General features: G+C 41.3%; 1 protein-coding gene across 2 annotated transcripts in view; it reads left to right on the top strand.

Moving 5' to 3' along the window:
• The first annotated feature begins 2,322 nt into the window (after positions 1–2,322).
• The window catches only part of slc9a1 (solute carrier family 9 member A1), a 76,809-nt gene continuing 59,480 nt past the window's right edge, over positions 2,323–19,651 (top strand). The window contains exon 1 of one of the 2 annotated variants that reach the window (XM_062962059.1): positions 2,323–5,145. In XM_062962059.1, the coding sequence (XP_062818129.1) occupies positions 4,782–5,145 (364 nt within the window). In that variant the 5' untranslated portion in view covers positions 2,323–4,781. The remainder of the gene's footprint in view (positions 5,146–19,651) is intronic. The other variant, XM_062962058.1, reaches the window with a different exon arrangement.

The following is a 19,651-nucleotide window of genomic DNA, read 5'->3' on the forward strand; positions in this document are numbered from 1 at the left end:
GTTGGGTCTGTGCTCCAAGTTTGGTCCAGACCCGACGTTGGCTGGGTTCAGTGCTCTCTGGATAAGGGTAAATAAACTACAACTCCCATATGCCAAGGACAATTTATTTATTTATTTGAAACATGTATATTCCATCTTTTTCACCCCGAAGGGGAGTCAGGGCAAAGCACAACATATATACAGCAAACATTCAATTCATTCAATACATTTATATCCCGCTCTTCTCACCCCGGAGCGGCTTACAAATTAAATGTACATACAATATAGTATTAGCATAGCACAATATAAGCATTAAATTACTATATGGTACTATATTATATATATATATGGTAATACTAGCTGTACCCGGCCACGCGTTGCTGTGGCAAAGTGGTGGTGGTATTGGTTAAAAATTGTTGTGTAATTTTTATTTGACGTTATTTGCATTTTTTAATTAATTTTATTGTAAGTTATATTTTTATTTATTATATTTTATTATTTTCTTGTATTATTTTTAGTTATTTTCTGTTATTATAGTATTTTATTGTATTAATTTTTTAGTGTTTTTTATTTAAAAAATTTGGGTAGCTAGGAGACCAAGTTGGAGGAGCTTAGCCTTCTAACTGGCAGCAATGGGATCAAAGCAATTATTCCTCTCTCTCTAATTAGGACTTTATTTTTCTTTTCTTTTTTGTTGTATCAACCTAGAGGCGTGGATGATGGGTTGTGTTGTCAAATTTTGAGGTTGGGGGGCCTGTAGTTTTGTTGTTTTGTGGGTCGCCGTGATGCCATCACTCTTTTATATATATAGATAGATTATTAGTAATATTACATTTAATATATAATATATAATTAATATTATTACAGTAGAGTCTCACTTATCCAAGACTCGCTTATCCAACGTTCTGGATTATCCAACGCATTTTTGTAGTCAATATTTTCAATACATCATGATATTTTGGTGTTAAATTCGTAAATACAGTACAGTAGAGTCTCACTTATCCAAGCCTCACTTATCCAAGCCTCGCTTATCCAAGCCATTTTTGTAGTCAATGTTTTCAGTATACAGTATTGTGATATTTTGGTGCTAAATTCGTAAATACAGTAATTACTACATAGCATTACTGCATATTGAACTGCTTTTTCTGTCAAATTTGTTGTACAACATGATGTTTTGGTGCTTAATTTGTAAAATCATAACCTAATTTGATGTTTAATAGGTTTTTCCTTAATCCCTCCTTATTATCCAAGATATTCACTTATCCAACATTCTGCCAGCCTGTTTATGTTGGATAAGTGAGACTCTACTGTATTATCATTAACTTTGGTAACATATTTATTTATTTATTTATTTACTACATTTATATCCTGCTCTTCTCACCCCGGAGGGGACTCAGAGCAGCTTACAAATCAAATGTACATACAATATAGTATTAGCATAGCACAATATAAGCATTAAATTACTATATGGTACTATATCATAAGGAGACCTGGTGGTGCAATGTGTTAAAGTGTTGAGCTGCTGAACTTGCAGACCGAAAGGTCCCAGGTTCAAATCCTGGGAGTGGAATGAGCGCCCGCTGTTAGCCCCAGCTCCTGCCAACCTAGCAGTTTGAAAACATGCCAATGTGAGTAGATCAATAGGTACTGCTCCGGCGGGAAGGTAACGGCACTCCATGCAGTCATGCCAGCCACATGACCTTGGAGGTGTCTACGGACAACGCCGGCTCTTCGGCTTAGAAATGTAGATGAGCACCAACCCTAAGAGTCAATCACGACTGGACAACGTCAGGGGAAAACCTTTACCTTTACCTTACTTATATGGTAATATTATTAGTAATATTACATTTAATATATACAGTAGAGTCTCACTTATCCAACACTCGCTTATCCAACGTTATCCAACGTTCTGGATTATCCAATGCATTTTTATAGGCTTTTCCTTAATCCCTCCTTATTATCCAAGATATTCGCTTATCCAAGTTTCTGCCGGCCCGTTTAGCTTGGATAAGTAAGACTCTACTGTACTCGCATAGCACAATATAAGCATTAAATTACTATATTGTACTATATCATTATATGGTATTATTATTAGTTATATTACATTTAATATATAATATATAATTAAAGTTATTATATTATTATTGGAAGGCTCAAGAAGCCCTTGGGATCAACCACGACTGCTAGGATGGATCCCATAGCTCTGAGCCAAGGGCATTTGGAGCGGTGTCAATCCGCATCAGGTCTACCGTGGAGCGGATCCTTTCCCCCTTTGGCTGGGCAGAGCGCGCGCACCCGCCCGTGGGAGGCGGTCGTGGGCGCGCACGGCGAGGGCGGGGCCCGGGAGGAGGAGGAGGAGGAGGATCCTCCGGGCGGAGCTGCAACGCTGCGGTTCCACGAGGATCCGGAACAGGCTCGGCTTCTTCTCTCTTCCTCCGGGAACGAGCCGCTTCCTCGCCGTCCTTGCCCGGGCTGCGCGTGTCCTTCGCCTCCTTGGAGCCACGGCCCGTCGGAAGCCGCATCCGCGCTAAGAAGGTCTCGGGCGCCGACCCTTCCCTTCTTCCTCTCCCAACCCACCGAGGAGACCCTCCTTGAAGCCTTCTCCACCCAAGCAAGGTCTTCCTCGCTCTCCTGAGAAAGGTGATCCTCCTTGAAAGCCCTTCCACCCCAGGAAAGGGCTCCAGGGTCCTTGTTTTTCCATCCCTTCCTTTCCCAAACCCTTTGGGGACCCCAATTTACTTATTTCCCCCCAAAACCAGGGAGATGTCCTCCTGGAAGCTCCTTCCACGCTAGGAGGGTCTTGGAGACCCCATAATTCCTCTCCATACTCTAGAGATCCTCCTTGAACCCCCTTCCCCTCTCTCCACATCTTCCTAGCTTCCAAACTATAGAAAAGTCTTGGAGACCCTTTGATTTCTCCATCCCTTCCTTTCCCAAACCCTTTGGGGACCCCAATTTACTTATTTCCCCCCAAAACCAGTGAAGACATCCTCTTGGGAGACTCTTCCACGCTAGGAAGGTCTTGGAGATCCCATAATTCCTCTCCATACTCTAGAGATCCTCCTTGAACCCCCTTCCCCTCTCTCCACATCTTCCTAGCTTCCAAACTATAGAAAAGTCTTGGAGACCCTTTGATTTCTCCATCCCTTCCTTTCCCAAACCCTTTGGGGACCCCAATTTACTTATTTCCCCCCAAAACCAGTGAAGACATCCTCTTGGGAGACTCTTCCACGCTAGGAAGGTCTTGGAGACCCCATAATTCCTCTCCATACTCTAGAGATCCTCCTTGAAGCCCCTTCCCCTCTCTCCACATCTTCCTAGCTTCCAAACTATAGAAAAGTCTTGGAGACCCTTTGGTTTCTCCATCCCTTCCTTTTCCAAATCTTTTGGGGACCCCAATTTACTTATTTCCCCCCAAAACCAGTGAAGCCTCTTGGGAGACTCTTCCACGCTAGGAAGGTCTTGGAGATCCCATAATTCCTCTCCATACTCTAGAGATCCTCCTTGAAGCCCCTTCCTCTCTCTCCAGATCTTCCTACCTTCCAAACTATAGAAAGGTCTTGGGAACCCTTTGGTTTCTCCATCCATTCCTTTTCCATCTTTTGGGAACCCTAATTTACTTATTTCTCCCCAAAACCAGTGGAGATATCCCTGGAAGCCCCTTTCGCTCTAGAAAGGTCTTCTTCTCGCTCCAAAGAAAGGTGATCCTCCTTGAAAGCCCTTCCACCCCTAGAAAGGGCTCAAGGATCCTTGAGTTCCCATCCTTTCCTTTGCCAAACCCTTTGGGGACCCTCATGTCTCCATTTCTCACCAACTCTAGGTGAGAGAGACTCCTGAAGGCCCCTTCCACACTAGGGAGGTCTTGGGGATCCCTTAATTTCTCTCCATACACTAGAGGTCCTCCTCCAAGCCTTTTCCATGCTAGAAAGGTCTTGGGGACCCCGTAAGTTATCTCCAAAAACACTAGCGATCCTCCTCGAAGCCCCTTCCTCTCTCTCCAGATCTTCCTAGCTTCCAAACTATAGAAAGGTCTTGGAGACCCTTTGGTTTTCCATACCGTTTGGGGACCCTAATTTACCTTTTTCTCCCCAAAACCAGTGAAGGCATCCTCTTGGGAGACTCTTCCACGCTAGGAAGGTCTTGGAGACCCCATAATTACTCTCCATACTCTAGAGATCCTCCTTGAAGCCCCTTCCTCTCTCTCCAGATCTTCTTACCTTCCAAACTATAGTAAGATCTTGGGAACCCTTTGGTTTCTCCATACCTTCCTTTTCCAAGCCTTTTTGGGACCCTAATTTACCTATTTTCCCGAAAAGCTGTGGAGATATCCTCCTGGAAGCCCCTTCCTCTCTCTCTCCAGATCTTCCTACCTTCCAAACTATAGTAAGATCTTGGGAACCCTTTGGTTTCTCCATACCTTCCTTTTCCAAGCCTTTTGGGGACCCTAATTTACCTATTTTCCCAAAAAGCTGTGGAGATATCCTCCTGGAAGCCCCTTCCTCTCTCTCTCCAGATCTTCCTACCTTCCAAACTATAGTAAGACCTTGAGAACCCTTTGGTTTCTCCATACCTTTCTTTTCCAGAACCTTTTGTGACCCGATTTTCCCCATCTCTTTTCAAAAAAAGAGTTAGGGAGTGTCTGAAGGCCCCAAACCCCAGGCCTAAAGTCCAAGCTCTGGATATTATGCCTGCTTTCCCCCTCCGACTGGCATCTCCTTCTGACCTGCCCTCCTCCCTCCAATGACACCTAGATCTTCTTCTGAAGGCACATCTTTTTAGGTTCTGCCCAGGACAGTTGCAACATGGCAGCCAGGTTCCTGGGGGCGCCCGGCTCTTTCCGGGCCTTGCCCTTCCTGTTCGGGGTGGCCGCTCTCCTGGGCCTGTTGCCGGTGCTGCACAGCAGTGGGTCGCAGCCCAGCCCGGTGATCGTGACCCCTCCGGCACACGCCTCCAAGGCCCTCATCGCCGCCGTGGAGAGCATCACGGCCGCACCGCCGCCGGTCCCTAAAGAGACTCAGCCGGGGGCCACGCACCCCCAGAACACCTCCACCACCAAGCACAGCAAGCCGCGCAAGCCCTTCCCGGTGGTGGGCATCGAGTACAAGCACGTCCGCATCCCCTTTGAGATCGCCCTGTGGATCCTGCTGGCCTGCCTCATGAAGCTGGGTAGGTCATCCGGGTATGTCGGGGACAAGGTTACGCTTCCAGGAAAGAAACACTGCTCTGGGTTGTTGTATGTTTTCCAGGCTGTATTGTTATGTTCCAGAAGCATTCCTTCCTGACATTTTGCCCACATCTATGGCAGGCATCCTCAGCTCTCCTCTGGAAAATGTTATTCCAAGATACTTAGCTGTGAGACTTTGGGGGTCAGGCCAATTGTCAAATGCTGGTTATGTGGTTCTCTGTGTGTCTGGAAATTACTTTTGCAGCCCTTTTGACAGTGAGATTCTGGTACAGGCAGGCCTCAAGTTGTAAATATCCAACTTACAAATGACTTCTAGGGAAGAACGGGGATGAGACAACATGAAGGGAGATAAATCTTCCCTTTGGAAGGGAAATTCACTCCTGGAAGGGTTATTATCATAGGGAAAATAATAATAATAATAATAATAATAATAATAATAATAATAATAAATAAATAAATAAATAAATAAAGACTCTGGCAGAAACCAGTACAGGTGGTCCCGGTGGTGATGGGCACATTGGGTGCTGTGCCAAAAGATCTCAGCCGGCATTTGGAAACAATAGACATTGACAAAATTACGATCTGCCAACTGCAAAAGGCCACCCGACTGGGATCTGCACGCATCATCCGAAAACACATCACACAGTCCTAGACACTTGGGAATGTTCGACTTGTGATTTTGTGATACGAAATCCAGCATATCTATCTTGTTTGTGTGTCATAACAAAATAATAACAACAATAATAACAACAACAATAACAACAACAACGATGATGATGATGATGATAACAATGATAATAATAATGATGATGATGATGATGATGATAATAATAATTCAGTAGAGTCTCACTTATCCAAGCTAAATGGGCCGGCAGAACGTTGGATAAATGAATATGTTGGATAATTAGGAGGGATTAAGGAAAAGCCTGTTAAACATCAAATTAGGTTATGATTTTACAAATTAAGCACCAAAACATCATGTTGTACAACAAATTTGACAGAAAAAGTAGTTCAATATGCAGTAATGCTATTTTGTAATTATTCTATTTACAAATTTAGCACCAAAATATCACGATGTATTGAAAACATTGACTACAAAAATGCGTTGGATAATCCAGAAACTTGGATAAGCGAGGCTTGGATAAGCGAGACTCTACTGGATTATCATGGGGAAAATAATAATAATAACAATAATTATGATAATAATGATGATGATGATGATTATAATAATGCTTTATTTGTACCCTGCCCTATCTCCCCGAGGACTCAGGACAGTTTCCAACAAAAGTAACAAAATGGCAAACATTCAGTGCCGTAAACAGACAATGATACATCAAATCAAAACAGTGGATAAAACAATCTCAAAGTAAATGTATAAAACTAAATAAAAATAATACCCTGTTTCCCCTAAAATAAGACATCCCCAGAAAATAAGACCTAGTAGAGGTTTTGCTGAATTGCTAAATATAAGACCTCCCCCGAAAGTAAGACCTAGCAAAGTTTTTGTTTGGAAGCATGCCCAACGAACAGAACATTAAAGCATGCAGGATCGGTAAATGTACGTACCATAGATTGTTGTACATGGAAATAATGGTAGTAACAAGAAATTCTTGATAGGATTCACAGTTTGTCTGGTTATGCTGGTTTGTGATGACAACTACTGTACAGTATATAATAAATGTTCATTTTTTTTGTTCAACAATAAGTGTGAATTCTTCATGGAAAAATAAGACATTCCCTGAAAATAAGACCTAGCATATCTTTGGGAGCAAAAATTAATATAAGACACTGTCTTATTTTCGGGGAAACATGGTATTACATTCATTTTACTCTATTTTTATTATGATTATTAATACATTTATTATTTCACTCTGATCTTATTATTATTATTATTATTATTGCATTTATTATTTTACTCTATTTATTATTACATGTATTTATTATTATTATTATTACATGTATTATTTTACTCTATCATTATTAAAAGGATACATAAGCACATTTACACTGAAGAAGATGAAAATAATGATTTGATCAAAGTTGGACAGTCTTATCTTAAATATGAACTTTAGGTAAATATTCAAAAACATTTAAAGTATTGATGCCTCAATTAATGTAATTTTATTGGTATCTCTTTTTATTTCTGAAATTTACCAGCCTCGGCTTATACTAGAGTCAATGTTTTCCCAGTTTTTTTGTGGTAAAATTAGGTGCCTTGGCTTATATTCAGGTCAGCTTATACTTGAGTACATACGGGTAAGTTTTTTTAACCTGGACCATAACATTTGGGAATGAGAGAAGGAGTTGATTGCTGTTTCTGGGACTTTTGGAGCAACAAGCAATTCCAAAGGCTTGAACTGATTGTTTTGCACATGGAGCAGTGAAATCATGGTTTATCTTTAGAGACTTCCATCTTCCAAGAAGACAAAGGCCCCGTTGATTGAATGCAGGGCTGTTAATTGGCCGAGCTCTGAGTCTTCTCTTCCAGATGAATATGCCTTGATTTGTACTCCAGGGCACGGCCTCTGTGTGTTTACGTCTGCAAACACAAAACCATGTGGAAAATGGTTGTTTTTCTCCAGAGCCAACTATAGGTTATGTCCACAGGCATCACAACCTTTTTCTCACTGGGTTAATGTAGAAATACCACGTGGTACGAACTTCAGTTGTTTCTTGACAGTCCACCAAATTGGCTTCATCCCATTATGTGATGGCTCTGGAGTTCTCGTAGTAGGCAGCATTTTCAATTTACACAGCAGGAGAAACAAATCAGATTTTGGAAATGGCCTATCTCCCAGGCCTCAATCTGTCTCAGATTCCAAAATTGCCTCCTGAATATAGGCGTAGTGGTCAAACTGTCTGTCTTCCAATTGATTGTTTTTATATTTTGTCTCTCTGAGTGGATGGGAAATGGGTAAAGCTTGGAAACATCCCTCTTTCAGGACTAAACTTCCCGGAAAGCATCCAGAAACGGATAAATGTTGGGAGCCTGGAGTCTTGCACATGCTAGACTTTGCTTTTGACTCAATTGTGATTAGTTCAGGTATCCATGAAGTGGCGGGTGAGGCACTTTGCTTGATCTAGAAGACTTCCTTCCTGTGTTGTCGAAGGTTTTCATGGCCAGAATCACTGGGTTGCTGTGAGTTTCCCATGTTCCAGAAGCATTCTCTCCTGACGTTTTACCCACATCTATGGCAGGCATCCCCAGAGGTTGTGAGGTCTGTTGGAAACTAGGCAAGTGGGGTTTATATATCTGTGGAATGATATCCAAAGTGGGAGAAAGAACTCCTGTCTGTTTGAGACAAGTATGAATGTTACAATTGGCCAACTTGATTAGCATCGAATAGTCTTGCATCTTCAAAGCCTGGCTGCTTCTGGCCTGGGGGGCATCCTTTGTTGGATTTCTCCCACCCTGAACATTCCACAAATATATAAACCCCACTTGCCTAGTTTCCAACAGACCTATATGGCCTAACAAGCCTGTGGGAATCTTTTGTTGGGAGGTGTTAGCTGGCCCTGATTTTTTTCCTGTCTGGATTTCCCCCATTTTATGGGTGTTGTTCATTATTTACTGTCCTGATTTTAGAGTTTATTGGTACAGTAGCGTCTCAGTTATCCAACACTCGCTTAGCCAACGTTCTGGATTATCCAATGCATTTTTGTAGTCATTGTTTTCAATACATCGTGCTATTTTGGTGCTAAATTCGTAAATACAGTAATTACAACATAACATTACTGCGTATTGAACTGCTTTTTCTGTCAAATTTGTTGTATAACATGATGTTTTGGTGCTTAATTTGTAAAACCATAACCTAATTTGATCTTTAATAGGCTTTTCCTTAATCCCTCCTTATTATCCAACATATTTGCTTATCCAACATTCTGCTGGCCTGTTTATGTTGGATAAGTGAGACTCTACTGTACCGGTAGCCAGATGACACCTCTCAACAAAAGATTCCCCCAGGGAGAAAGCAGCCAGGCTTTGAAGCTGCAAGGCCATTCAGTGCCAATCAAGGTGACCAGTTGCAACATTCACACTTGCCTCAAACAGACAAGAGTTCTTTCTCCCACCCTGGACATCACTCCACAGATATATGAAACCCCACTTGCCTAGTTTCTGACAGACCTCACAAATCTCTGAGGATGCCTGCCATAGATGTGGGAGAAATGTCAGAAAAGAATGCTTCTGGAACAGTCCTGAAAATTCACAGCAACACAAGCTACTTCCTTTCCAATACATCTTATGTCGCTGTCTCTGTTCATGAGGATCTTCATTTGTCAGCTTGATTTCTATTTTCTCTGTAGATACTTCTTAACCAGGGAGTGAATTTTAGTTTGAACGGCTGCTGCTATTTGCACAAGCTGACAGTCCTGAACTTCCAAAGCACAAGGGAGGATTTGATCTTGTTGTGTGTCTTATTCTTTCGTCTGTTACTCCAAAGTGAGCCGGTTGCCGTAATTTTGCTCTGAGTCTATTTTTATAGTTTCTGAACCGTTATCTCTTTGTTCGGTGTCAGCACTGTCGATGACGGGGACTTTATTACACAAGGCTGATAAAGCACGAAAGAGACAATTAACTTTGGATGGGACTTCTTACACAAGGCCGTGACTGTCCTGTCATTGTGTTGTGCCTGAATCATGATCAGATTGTCAACTTTCATTGATAGGGGAAAAAAAACCTGCTAATGAATCCAATGTTGCTGTTGCTTTGCCCCTGTTTTGTGTGCAATACTTTCCTTCTACGGCTCTCCCAATATTATGAAATGGAGGAAAGTCTCACAAGAACACAGAAACTGCACAACTTCACAGTTGTGTAAAAAAAACAGGGATAAATTAGCAGTGTGTGCGCACTAGGTGGGGCAAACATGTCACGGCGATGCACTGTTTATGGGAATTTGCATCACCAAAGGGGAAGAACTATGGCACAATTGCAGCGAGATGTGAAAACAGTCATTCCAGCAACAACATAGTACTATGTAATATAATAATATTGTGCTATGGTAATAATATAATATATTGTATACACATAAAATATTGATACTGATATTATAACGTAATGCAATATAATAATAATAATACAATACAATATTAATTAGATATTATATATTGCATGTAATATTACTAATAATATTACAGTATAGTGGTATAGTACAATATCTATATATATAAAAGAGTGATGGCATCAGGGCAGCGGACAAAACAACAAAACTACAGGCCCCCCAACCTTCAAATTTGACAACACAACCCATCATTCACAGATCTAGGTTGAAATTGTGGCATTGAATGTTTGGCATTTACATATATGTATGTTAACCACCCTAAGTCCCTCTGGGGAAAGAGAGCAGTCTAGAAATAAATTATTATTATTATTTTATTATGACACAGCAAACAAGATAGATATGCTGGATTTCGTATCACAAAATCACAAGTGTCTAGGACTGTGTGATGTATTTTTGGATGATCCGTGCAGATCCCAGTCGGGTGGCCTTTTGCAGTTGGCAGATCGTAATTTTGCCAATGTCTATTGTTTCCAAATGCCGGCTGAGATCTTTTGGCACGGCACCCAGTGTGCCCATCACCACCGGGACCACCTGCACTGGTTTCTGCCAGAGTCTTTGAAGTTCAATCTTGAGGTCCTGAGAGCGGCTGAGTTTTTCCTGTTGTTTTTCGTCAATGCGACTGTCACCTGGGATGGCAACATCAATGTTCCAAACCTTTTTCTTCTCCACAACTGTGATGTCTGGTGTGTTGTGTTCCAGAACTTTGTCAGTCTGGATTCGGAAGTCCCACAGTATCTTTGCGTGCTCATTTTCCAATACTTTTGCAGGTTTGTGATCCCACCAGTTATTATTATTATTATTATTATTATTATTATTATTATTATTATTATTATTAATTGCTTTGAGATGTCAGGCCAGTGTGATAAATTCCAGAGTCCGGTGTGAGTGTTCATTGTTACTCACAAGCAGAACGAAGTGAATGATAGTAAATAACAGACAGGGAAGTTGTGCCTTCCCAAGACATAGATCCTATCAGATCCATACATCATGGCTAGTGATCAAGGATGCTGGGTTCAGCAGCAGCAACAGAGAGTATGAAGTTCTTTGTTTACTATGGGTCAGGTGGGAATGAATTATTGAGTGAGTCCCCCGAGCACAGCAGGGCTTGCAGATTAATATGCAAAGGATCGGTGTATTGTCATGGCAGCTGCTTTGCATGGTCATCTTTAACTCTTTGCAGCTACAGAAGGAGTTAAGTGTGAGCTCCAAAGCAAAGTGCATCCTTCGGGCTCGGAAGGACTCTGGTTGAATCCCTGGCATCTCGAGTTCACAAGGGTTTACGGAGAGGTCCCTTGGTGTGAGATTTTGCAGAATCACTCTCAATGAGGAGTGTGACTCTTGGCCAGACGCAGAAATAATCTGCCTTGGCCAAGGGCGGCTGTCTGTCGAAAGATAAATACGTCTGAACGTATCCTTTGAAGGAACTGTTTGCATCAGTGTTGCCAAGGTGGGGCCGAGGATATCCCTGCGGAGGAAACTTTTTGGAAAGCAGATGATCTTGTTCTGAGTTGTTGTATGTCTTTCGGGCTGTGTGGCCATGTTCCAGAAGTATTCTCTCCTGACATTTCGCCCACATCTATGGCAGGCATCCTCAGAGGCTGTGAGGCCTGGATAAACTAGGCAAGGAAGGTAAATGAATATAAAGAGTCCAGGGTGTGACAAGAGTCCTTTGTCAGTTGGAAGCCAGCGCTAATATTTCAGTTAATCACCCTAATTAGTATTGGAAAGGTTTGTCTCTTGCCTGTAGGGCATCCTTTGTTCAGAGTCATTAGCTGTCCTTGGGGCTCCTCTGCCCTCAGAGTGTTGCTTCCCATCTACTGTTCTGATTTTTGTGTTTTTTTAATACTGGTAGCCAGATTTTGTTCATTTTCATGGTTTCCTCTTTTCTGTTGAAGTTGTCCACATGCTTGTGGATTTCAGTGGCTTCTCTGTGTAGTCTGACATGATAGTTGTTGGAGTGGTCAAGCATTTGAACAAAATCTAGCTGATAGAAATGTCAGTTAGTCTCAATAGTAGAATGGAAGCAACAGGTGGGAGGTTGGAGAGTTAGAAACGGCTGCCTTTTCATCGGAAATATTAATAACTATCCACAGACACCCATTTAACATCTAATTCTCTTCTGGCCGGTTTCCAGACATCACAACGTTAGGTCAGGCTTAAATGGATAATTACCAAGGGGTGCATTGCGGCCTTTGCTGAGAGCTTTCAATTGCAGGGTTCAGGCCAACAATTTGGCTCTAAAAACTACCTTGTGTCTCCCATATAAATGCAGGGTGCTAGAACTGCGCCGTAATGATGTGGGTGAAGCACAACAAGGGGGTCTTGGCCTCCGTTTCCGTCACCTCGGCCTCCGAGTGTTTTAATTACTATTCTTCTCGCATCTAATTGTGAAGTTGAGGCAGGACTTGGAAATGACGGGGCTCGGGGCTCCGTCTGCAGCCTTCGCTCAGCACCTTGTTCCGTCTTGCAGGGTTTTGCAACAAGTTGTTATCTTAATTCCCTGCCTCTCCCGTCGATTTTTGTAGGGACCTTCTGGTTAATCTTCAACACAAACCTTGTATTTGTTCACACAACGGGGAGGAACACACAGCCCACTCTTTAGGGTTGGTCTGCCTCGCTCGCCATGCCTTCATAGCCAGAACTGTGTCCATTTGCCTGTGTATTAAAATAAAGTGTTAAATAGGAACTGAAGGTAACAAATAACTGGATGCAATGAAAGAGTGAGTTTAAAGCCTCGGGTTGTTTCACCTATTTTACAGTTATTTATTTATTTATTTACTAGCTGTGCCCGGCCACGCGTTGCTGTGGTGTTGTCTGGTGTTGTCTGTATTTTATAGGTAGTGTGGAAGAGGCCTACGTGAGGCCTAACTTTGCCTGTCCCCTGGGCTGAGTGGGTTGCTAGGAGACCAAGTGGGCGGAGCTTAGCCTTCAAACTGGCAGCAATTGGATAAAAACAATTATTCCTCTCCCTCTAATTAGGACTTTATTTTTCTTTTTGTTGTATCAACCTAGAGGCGTGGATGATGGGTTGTGTTGTCAAATTTCGAGGTTGGGGAGCCTTTAGTTTTGTTGTTTTGTCGGCCGCCAGGATTCCATCACTCTTTTATATATATAGATTTATTTCGTGTCAAAAACATTGCATAATAAATAAGTTTCAAGGTGATAAAATAAAGGAAATCACTAGCAGCTAAATAGTTTCAGACCAAAAGTGGGCAACAGCGACCGCATTGTTCGTGGCTTTTTTACAGTCATGGAAACAGGATAGAGCGGGATCCAAGAAAATGCACATCATGACCAAAGCTCCACCAGTGTTCACATTTGGGCATATAATAGAGTATTCATACTAAGTTTGGTCCAGATCCGTCATTGTTTGGAGTCCACAGGGTCTCTGGAAGTAGGTGAACTACAACTCCCAAATTTAAGGTCAATGCCCACCAAACCTTTCCAGTATTTTCTGTTGGTTATGGGAGTTTTGTGTGCCAAGTTTGGTTCAATTCCATCATTGGTGGAGTCCAGAATGCTCTTTGAATGTAGGTGAACTATAAATCCCAGCAACCATAATTACCAAATGTCAAGGTCTATTTTCCCCAAATTCCACCAGTGTTCGCATTCAGGCCTATTGACTATTCGTGCCAAATTTGGTCCGGATCCATCACTGTTTGGAGTCCACAGTACTCTCTGGATGTAGGTGAACTACAACTCCCAAACTCAAGGTCAATGCCGACTAAACTCCTAGGGCATGACTGCATGGAGTGCCATTACCTTCCCGCCAATAGAAGCAGTATCTATTGATCTACTCACATTTGCATGTTTTCGAACTGCTAGGTTGGCAGAAGCTGGGGCTAACAGCAGGAGCTCACTCTGCTCCCCGGATTTGAACCGCCGACCTTTCAGTCAGCAAGTTCAGCAGAGTATCTATTGATCTACTCACATTTGCATGTTTTCAAACTGCTAGGTTGGAAGAAGCTGGGGCTAACAGCAGGAACTCACTTTGCTCCCCGGATTCGAACCGCCGACCTTTCAGTCAGCAAGTTCAGCAGAGTATCTATTGATCTACTCACATTTGCATGTTTTCAAACTGCTAGGTTGGAAGAAGCTGGGGCTAACAGCAGGAGCTCACCCTGCTCCCCGGATTCGAACCGCCGACCTTTCAGTCAGCAAGTTCAGCAGAGTATCTATTGATCTACTCACATTTGCATGTTTTCAAACTGCTAGGTTGGAAGAAGCTGGGGCTAACAGCAGGAGCTCACTCTGCTCCCCGGATTCGAACCGCCGACCTTTCAGTCAGCAAGTTCAGCAGAGTATCTATTGATCTACTCACATTTGCATGTTTTCAAACTGCTAGGTTGGAAGAAGCTGGGGCTAACAGCAGGAGCTCACTCTGCTCCCCGGATTCGAACCGCCGACCTTTCAGTCAGCAAGTTCAGCAGAGTATCTATTGATCTACTCACATTTGCATGTTTTCAAACTGCTAGGTTGGAAGAAGCTGGGGCTAACAGCAGGAACTCACTCTCCTCCCCGGATTCGAACCGCCGACCTTTCAGTCGGCAAGTTCAGCAGCTTGGCTCTGTGGACAGCTCAGTGGTTTAACCCATTCGAACCGCCAACCTTTCGGTCAGCAAGTTCAGCAGCTCAGCGCCTTAACCCGTGCGGTTTTGCAGAAAGTTGAGAATATCACTTTGCATTGAATCTTTTTTTATATATATAAAATAATCTTTATTAGTTTTAACAGAATAATAAAAAGCAAAACCCCCAATTGGGCAAAAAAGAAAAGAAAAGGTTAAGAGAAGAAAGGAAGGAAATGTAAAAAAAGAAAAGAAAAAAAAGATAAAAAGAGATTTTAAAAAGTGAATATAAAAATGACTTCTCGGCAGTTTCTTCAAGGTAATTTGCCTTTTCTTTCGTCCTTAATTTCTCCTTAAATTCTAACTCCTTTTCTTCTTATTTCCTTCTCCTTTCTGTTGAGGTTATCTTTTTTTCTCTTTATACAGTAGAGTCTCACTAATCCAAGCCTCGCTTGTCCAAGCCTCTGGATAATCCAAGCCATTTTTGTAGTCAATGTTTCCAATATATCGTGATATTTTGGTGCTAAATTCGTAAATACAGTAATTACAACATAACATTACTGCGTATTGAACTACTTTTTCTGTCAAATTTGTTGTATAACATGAAGTTTTGGTGCTTAATTTGTAAAATCATAACCTAATTTGATGTTTAATAGGCTTTTTCTTGATCAGTCCTTATAATCCAAGATACTCGCTTATCCAAGCTTCTGCCGGCCCGTTTAGCTTGGATTAGTGAGACTCTACTGCAGGGGTCCCCAAACTAAGGCCCGGGGGCCGGATGCGGCCCTCCGAGGTCATTTACCTGGCCCCCGCCCTCAGTTTTATAATATAATATATTGTATATACATATAATATTGATAATAATATTATAATGTAATACAATATAACTAATAATAATACCATATAATAATATTAATTATATATTCTATATTACATGTAATATTACTAATAATATTACTGTATAGTGGTATAGTTCAATAAAGTAATATATAATGCTAATATTGTGCTATGCTAATAATATAATATATTGTATGTACATATAATTTGTAAGCCACTCTGAGTCCCCTTTGGGGTGAGAAGGGTGTGATACAAATGTAGTAAATAAACGCAGTAAATAAATAATAAATACATTTTAGAATTAGGCTCACCCAAAGTCTGAAATGACTTGAAGGCACACAACAACAACAACAACAACAACAACAACAACAACCACCCTAATTAACTTGACTATCTCATTGGCCAGAAGCAGGACCACACTTCCCATTGAAATCCTGATAAATGTATGTTGGTTAAAATTGTTTTTATTTTTAAATATTGTATTGTTCTTTCATTGTTCTTGTTGTTGTTGTTGTTGTTTTTGCACTACAAATAAGTCATACATCGGAATTTGTTTGTATTTTTTTTCAAATGATAATCCGGCCCCTTAACAGTCTGAAGGATTGTGGACCGGCCCTCGGCTTAAAAAGTTTGAGGACCCCTGCTCTACTGTATTTTATCATTCCTTTTTCTTTATCATCTATTTTTGCTTCTTTCTCTCATCCTTTGCATTGAATCTTAAGGGATGGATTGAAATGTGTGGAAGCTCAGGCTCAACCAAGTCCTAAAAATGCTGCTAGATATCTTTCTATTTCTTCCTCTTTTGATGCCGGAAAAGACTAACATGGCTACTTCAGTTTGAAAACTGGTTCATTTGAACTGATGCCCTTCCAACTATCCAGCCTTTTAGACTAGGCATGGGCAAACTTTGGCCCTCCGGGTGTTTTGGACTTCAACTCCCACCATTCCTAACAGCCTACCGGCTGTTAGGAATGGTGGGAGTTGAAGTCCAAAACACCCGGAGGGCCAAAGTTTGCCGGTGCCTGACAACACAGCCTTTGGAAACCTTTACTTTCTCCTTGCCTGCTGCTTTGCTAAGCTGCTTGTGATGTAAGCCCGGCAGGCAGCTGATGCGGCTCTTGTGCTTTGCTGGCCTTGCCGTAATGCGTGAGTCATTTCAGCCTTCCCCTCCTCCTTCCCTTTGCTTCCCTGCAGCCCTTGGATTTTGTCATACGTCTGCGTCAGGACTAGCCAGCTCATGGGTTTAGTCTGGTGTGCGGCTGGCCCTCAACCCGCTCTTAATAGCCACCTGCCATCAACCCATATTTATAGGGAAGGGATGGCTGGCTAACTCTGTATAATTTTGGGCAACCCACATTATCTGGGAAATGATACACCTTCGGCTATTTTATTACGGCGCCTGGACACCGACACTGTGTAGGATCTTTCTTTTTTTTCCATGCAGTCAGACAGATTGTCCTGTCGGCCAGACAGACAGAAAAAATGGAAATCAAAGATACAGAATGGGGGACGAGGCCTGGCTTGACAGCAGTGTGTGCGAAAAAGACCTTGGAGTCCTCGTGGACAACAAGTTAAACATGAGCCAACAATGTGATGCGGCTGCTAAAAAAGCCAATGGGATTCTGGCCTGCATCAAGAGGGGAATAGCGTCTAGATCCAGGGAAGTCCTGCTCCCCCTTATTCTCTTCTGCCTTGGTCAGACCACACCTGGAATCACACTGTGTCCAATTTTGGGCACCACAGTTGAAGGAGATGTTGACAAGCTGGAAAGCGTCCAGAGGAGGGCGACTAAAGTGATTAAGGGTCTGGAGAACAAGCCCTATGAGGAGCGGCTTAAAGAGCTGGGCATGTTTAGCCTGCAGAAGAGAAGGCTGAGAGGAGACATGATAGCCATGTACAAATACGTGAAGGGAAGTCATAGGGAAGAGGGAGCAAGCTTGTTTTCTGCTGCCCTGCAGACTAGGACACAAGGGAACAAGGGCTTCAAACTACAGGAAAGGAGATTCCACCTGAACATCAGGAAGAACTTCCTCACTGTGACGGCTGTTCACCAGTGGAACTCTCTCTCTCCCCGGGGCTGTGGTCCTTCCTTGGAGGCTTTTAAGCAGAGGCTGGATGGCCATCTGTCGGGGGTGCTTTGAATGCGATTTCCTGCTTCTTGGCAAGGGGTTGGACTGGATGGCCCATGAGGTCTCTTCCAACTCTACTATTCTATGATTCTATGATTCTATGAGCGATGGCATGAGCCACGCATTACAATATTCAACCTCAGTTGTGTTATCTCACTGTTCTATTTTATTTATTTTATTTATTTATGTACTACATTTATATCCCACTCTCTCTCACCCCAAAGGGGACTCAAGAGCGGCTTACAGATAATATGACGATCCAATATTTTATACTAACTTTGCCCGGCCATGCGTTGCTGTGGCTTATGGGAATCCTTTGTTGGCCAGGTGGGATAGCAGTGAATAGCCTTACAGTCTCAAAGCCTGGCCGTTTTCTGGAGTAGCTGGAGCTGTTTATTGTATGAACGTAGAGGCATGGATGAGGGGTTGTGCTGCCAAGTTTAGTGTTTCTGGGATGTGTAGTTTTGTTGTTTTGTCCTAGGCTGAAATTTCATTACTCTTTTATATATATAGATTATTGGCATAGCACAATATTAGCATTGTATATTACTGTATTGTACTATGTACCATTATACTGTAATAGTATTAGTAATATTACGTGTAATATATATTACATGTAGTATATAATTATATATTAATCTTAATAATTATTAATTGATAATATTATAATGTAATACAGTATAATAATTATTAATAATATTGTAATGTAATACAGTATAATAATTAATAATATTATAATGCGATAAAGTATAATAATTATGTTATTATATTGTATTACATTATAATATCAATATTATATGTACAGTACAGTCTCACTTATCCAACGTAAACGGGCCGGCAGAACGTTGGATAAGCGAATATGTTAAGCACCAAAATATCATGTTATACAACAAATTTGACAGAAAAAGTAGTTCAATACGAAATAATGCTATGTAGTAATTACTGTATTTACGAATTTAGCACCAAAATATGATATATTGAAAACATTTACTACAAAAATGCATTGGATAATCCAGAACGTTGGATAAGCGAGTGTTGGCTAAGTGAGACTCTACTGTAATAATATGTAATTAATACTGTATATACTCGAGTATAAGCCTAGTTTTTCAGCCCTTTTTTAAAGACTGAAAAAGCCCCCCCTCTGCTTATACTCAGGTGAGGGTCCTTGTTGGCTTATATTTGGGTCAGCTTATACTCGAGAATATATGGTACTTTTCTTATTTTTCTCTATTATTATTGGTATTATTACATTTATCATCTATATATATAAAAGAGTGATGGTATCACGGTGACCCACAAAACTACATGCCCTCCAACCTCGAAATTTGGCAACACAACCCATCATCCACGCCACTAGGTTGATACAACAAAAAGAAAAGAAAAATAAAGTCCTAATTAGAGAGAGAGGAATAATTGCTTTTATCCAATTGCTGCCCGTTAGAAGGCTAAGCTCCTCCAACTTGGTCTCCTAGCAACCCAATAAAAAAATAATAAAAAACACTAAAAAATAATTAAAAACACTAAAAAGTTAATACAATAAAATACTATAATAACAGAAAATAACTAAAAATAATACAAGAAAATAATAAAATATAATAAATAAAAAGATAACTTACAATAAAATTAATTAAAAAATACAAATAACGTCAAATAAAAATTACACAACAATTTTTAACCAATACCACCACCACTTTGCCACAGCAACGCGTGGCCGGGCACAGCTAGTTTTTCTCTATTATTGTTGCTACTATTACATTTATTTTCCTCTTATTTTTATTATTATTATTAATACATTTATTATTTCACTCTGATCTTATTATTTTATTATGACACAGCAAACAAAATAGACATGCTGGATTTCATATCACAAAATCACAAGTCGAACACTTCCCAAGT

This window comes from Anolis carolinensis, unplaced genomic scaffold (genome assembly GCF_035594765.1).
Source record: "Anolis carolinensis isolate JA03-04 unplaced genomic scaffold, rAnoCar3.1.pri scaffold_10, whole genome shotgun sequence".
In the NCBI taxonomy this organism is placed as follows: domain Eukaryota; kingdom Metazoa; phylum Chordata; class Lepidosauria; order Squamata; family Dactyloidae; genus Anolis; species Anolis carolinensis.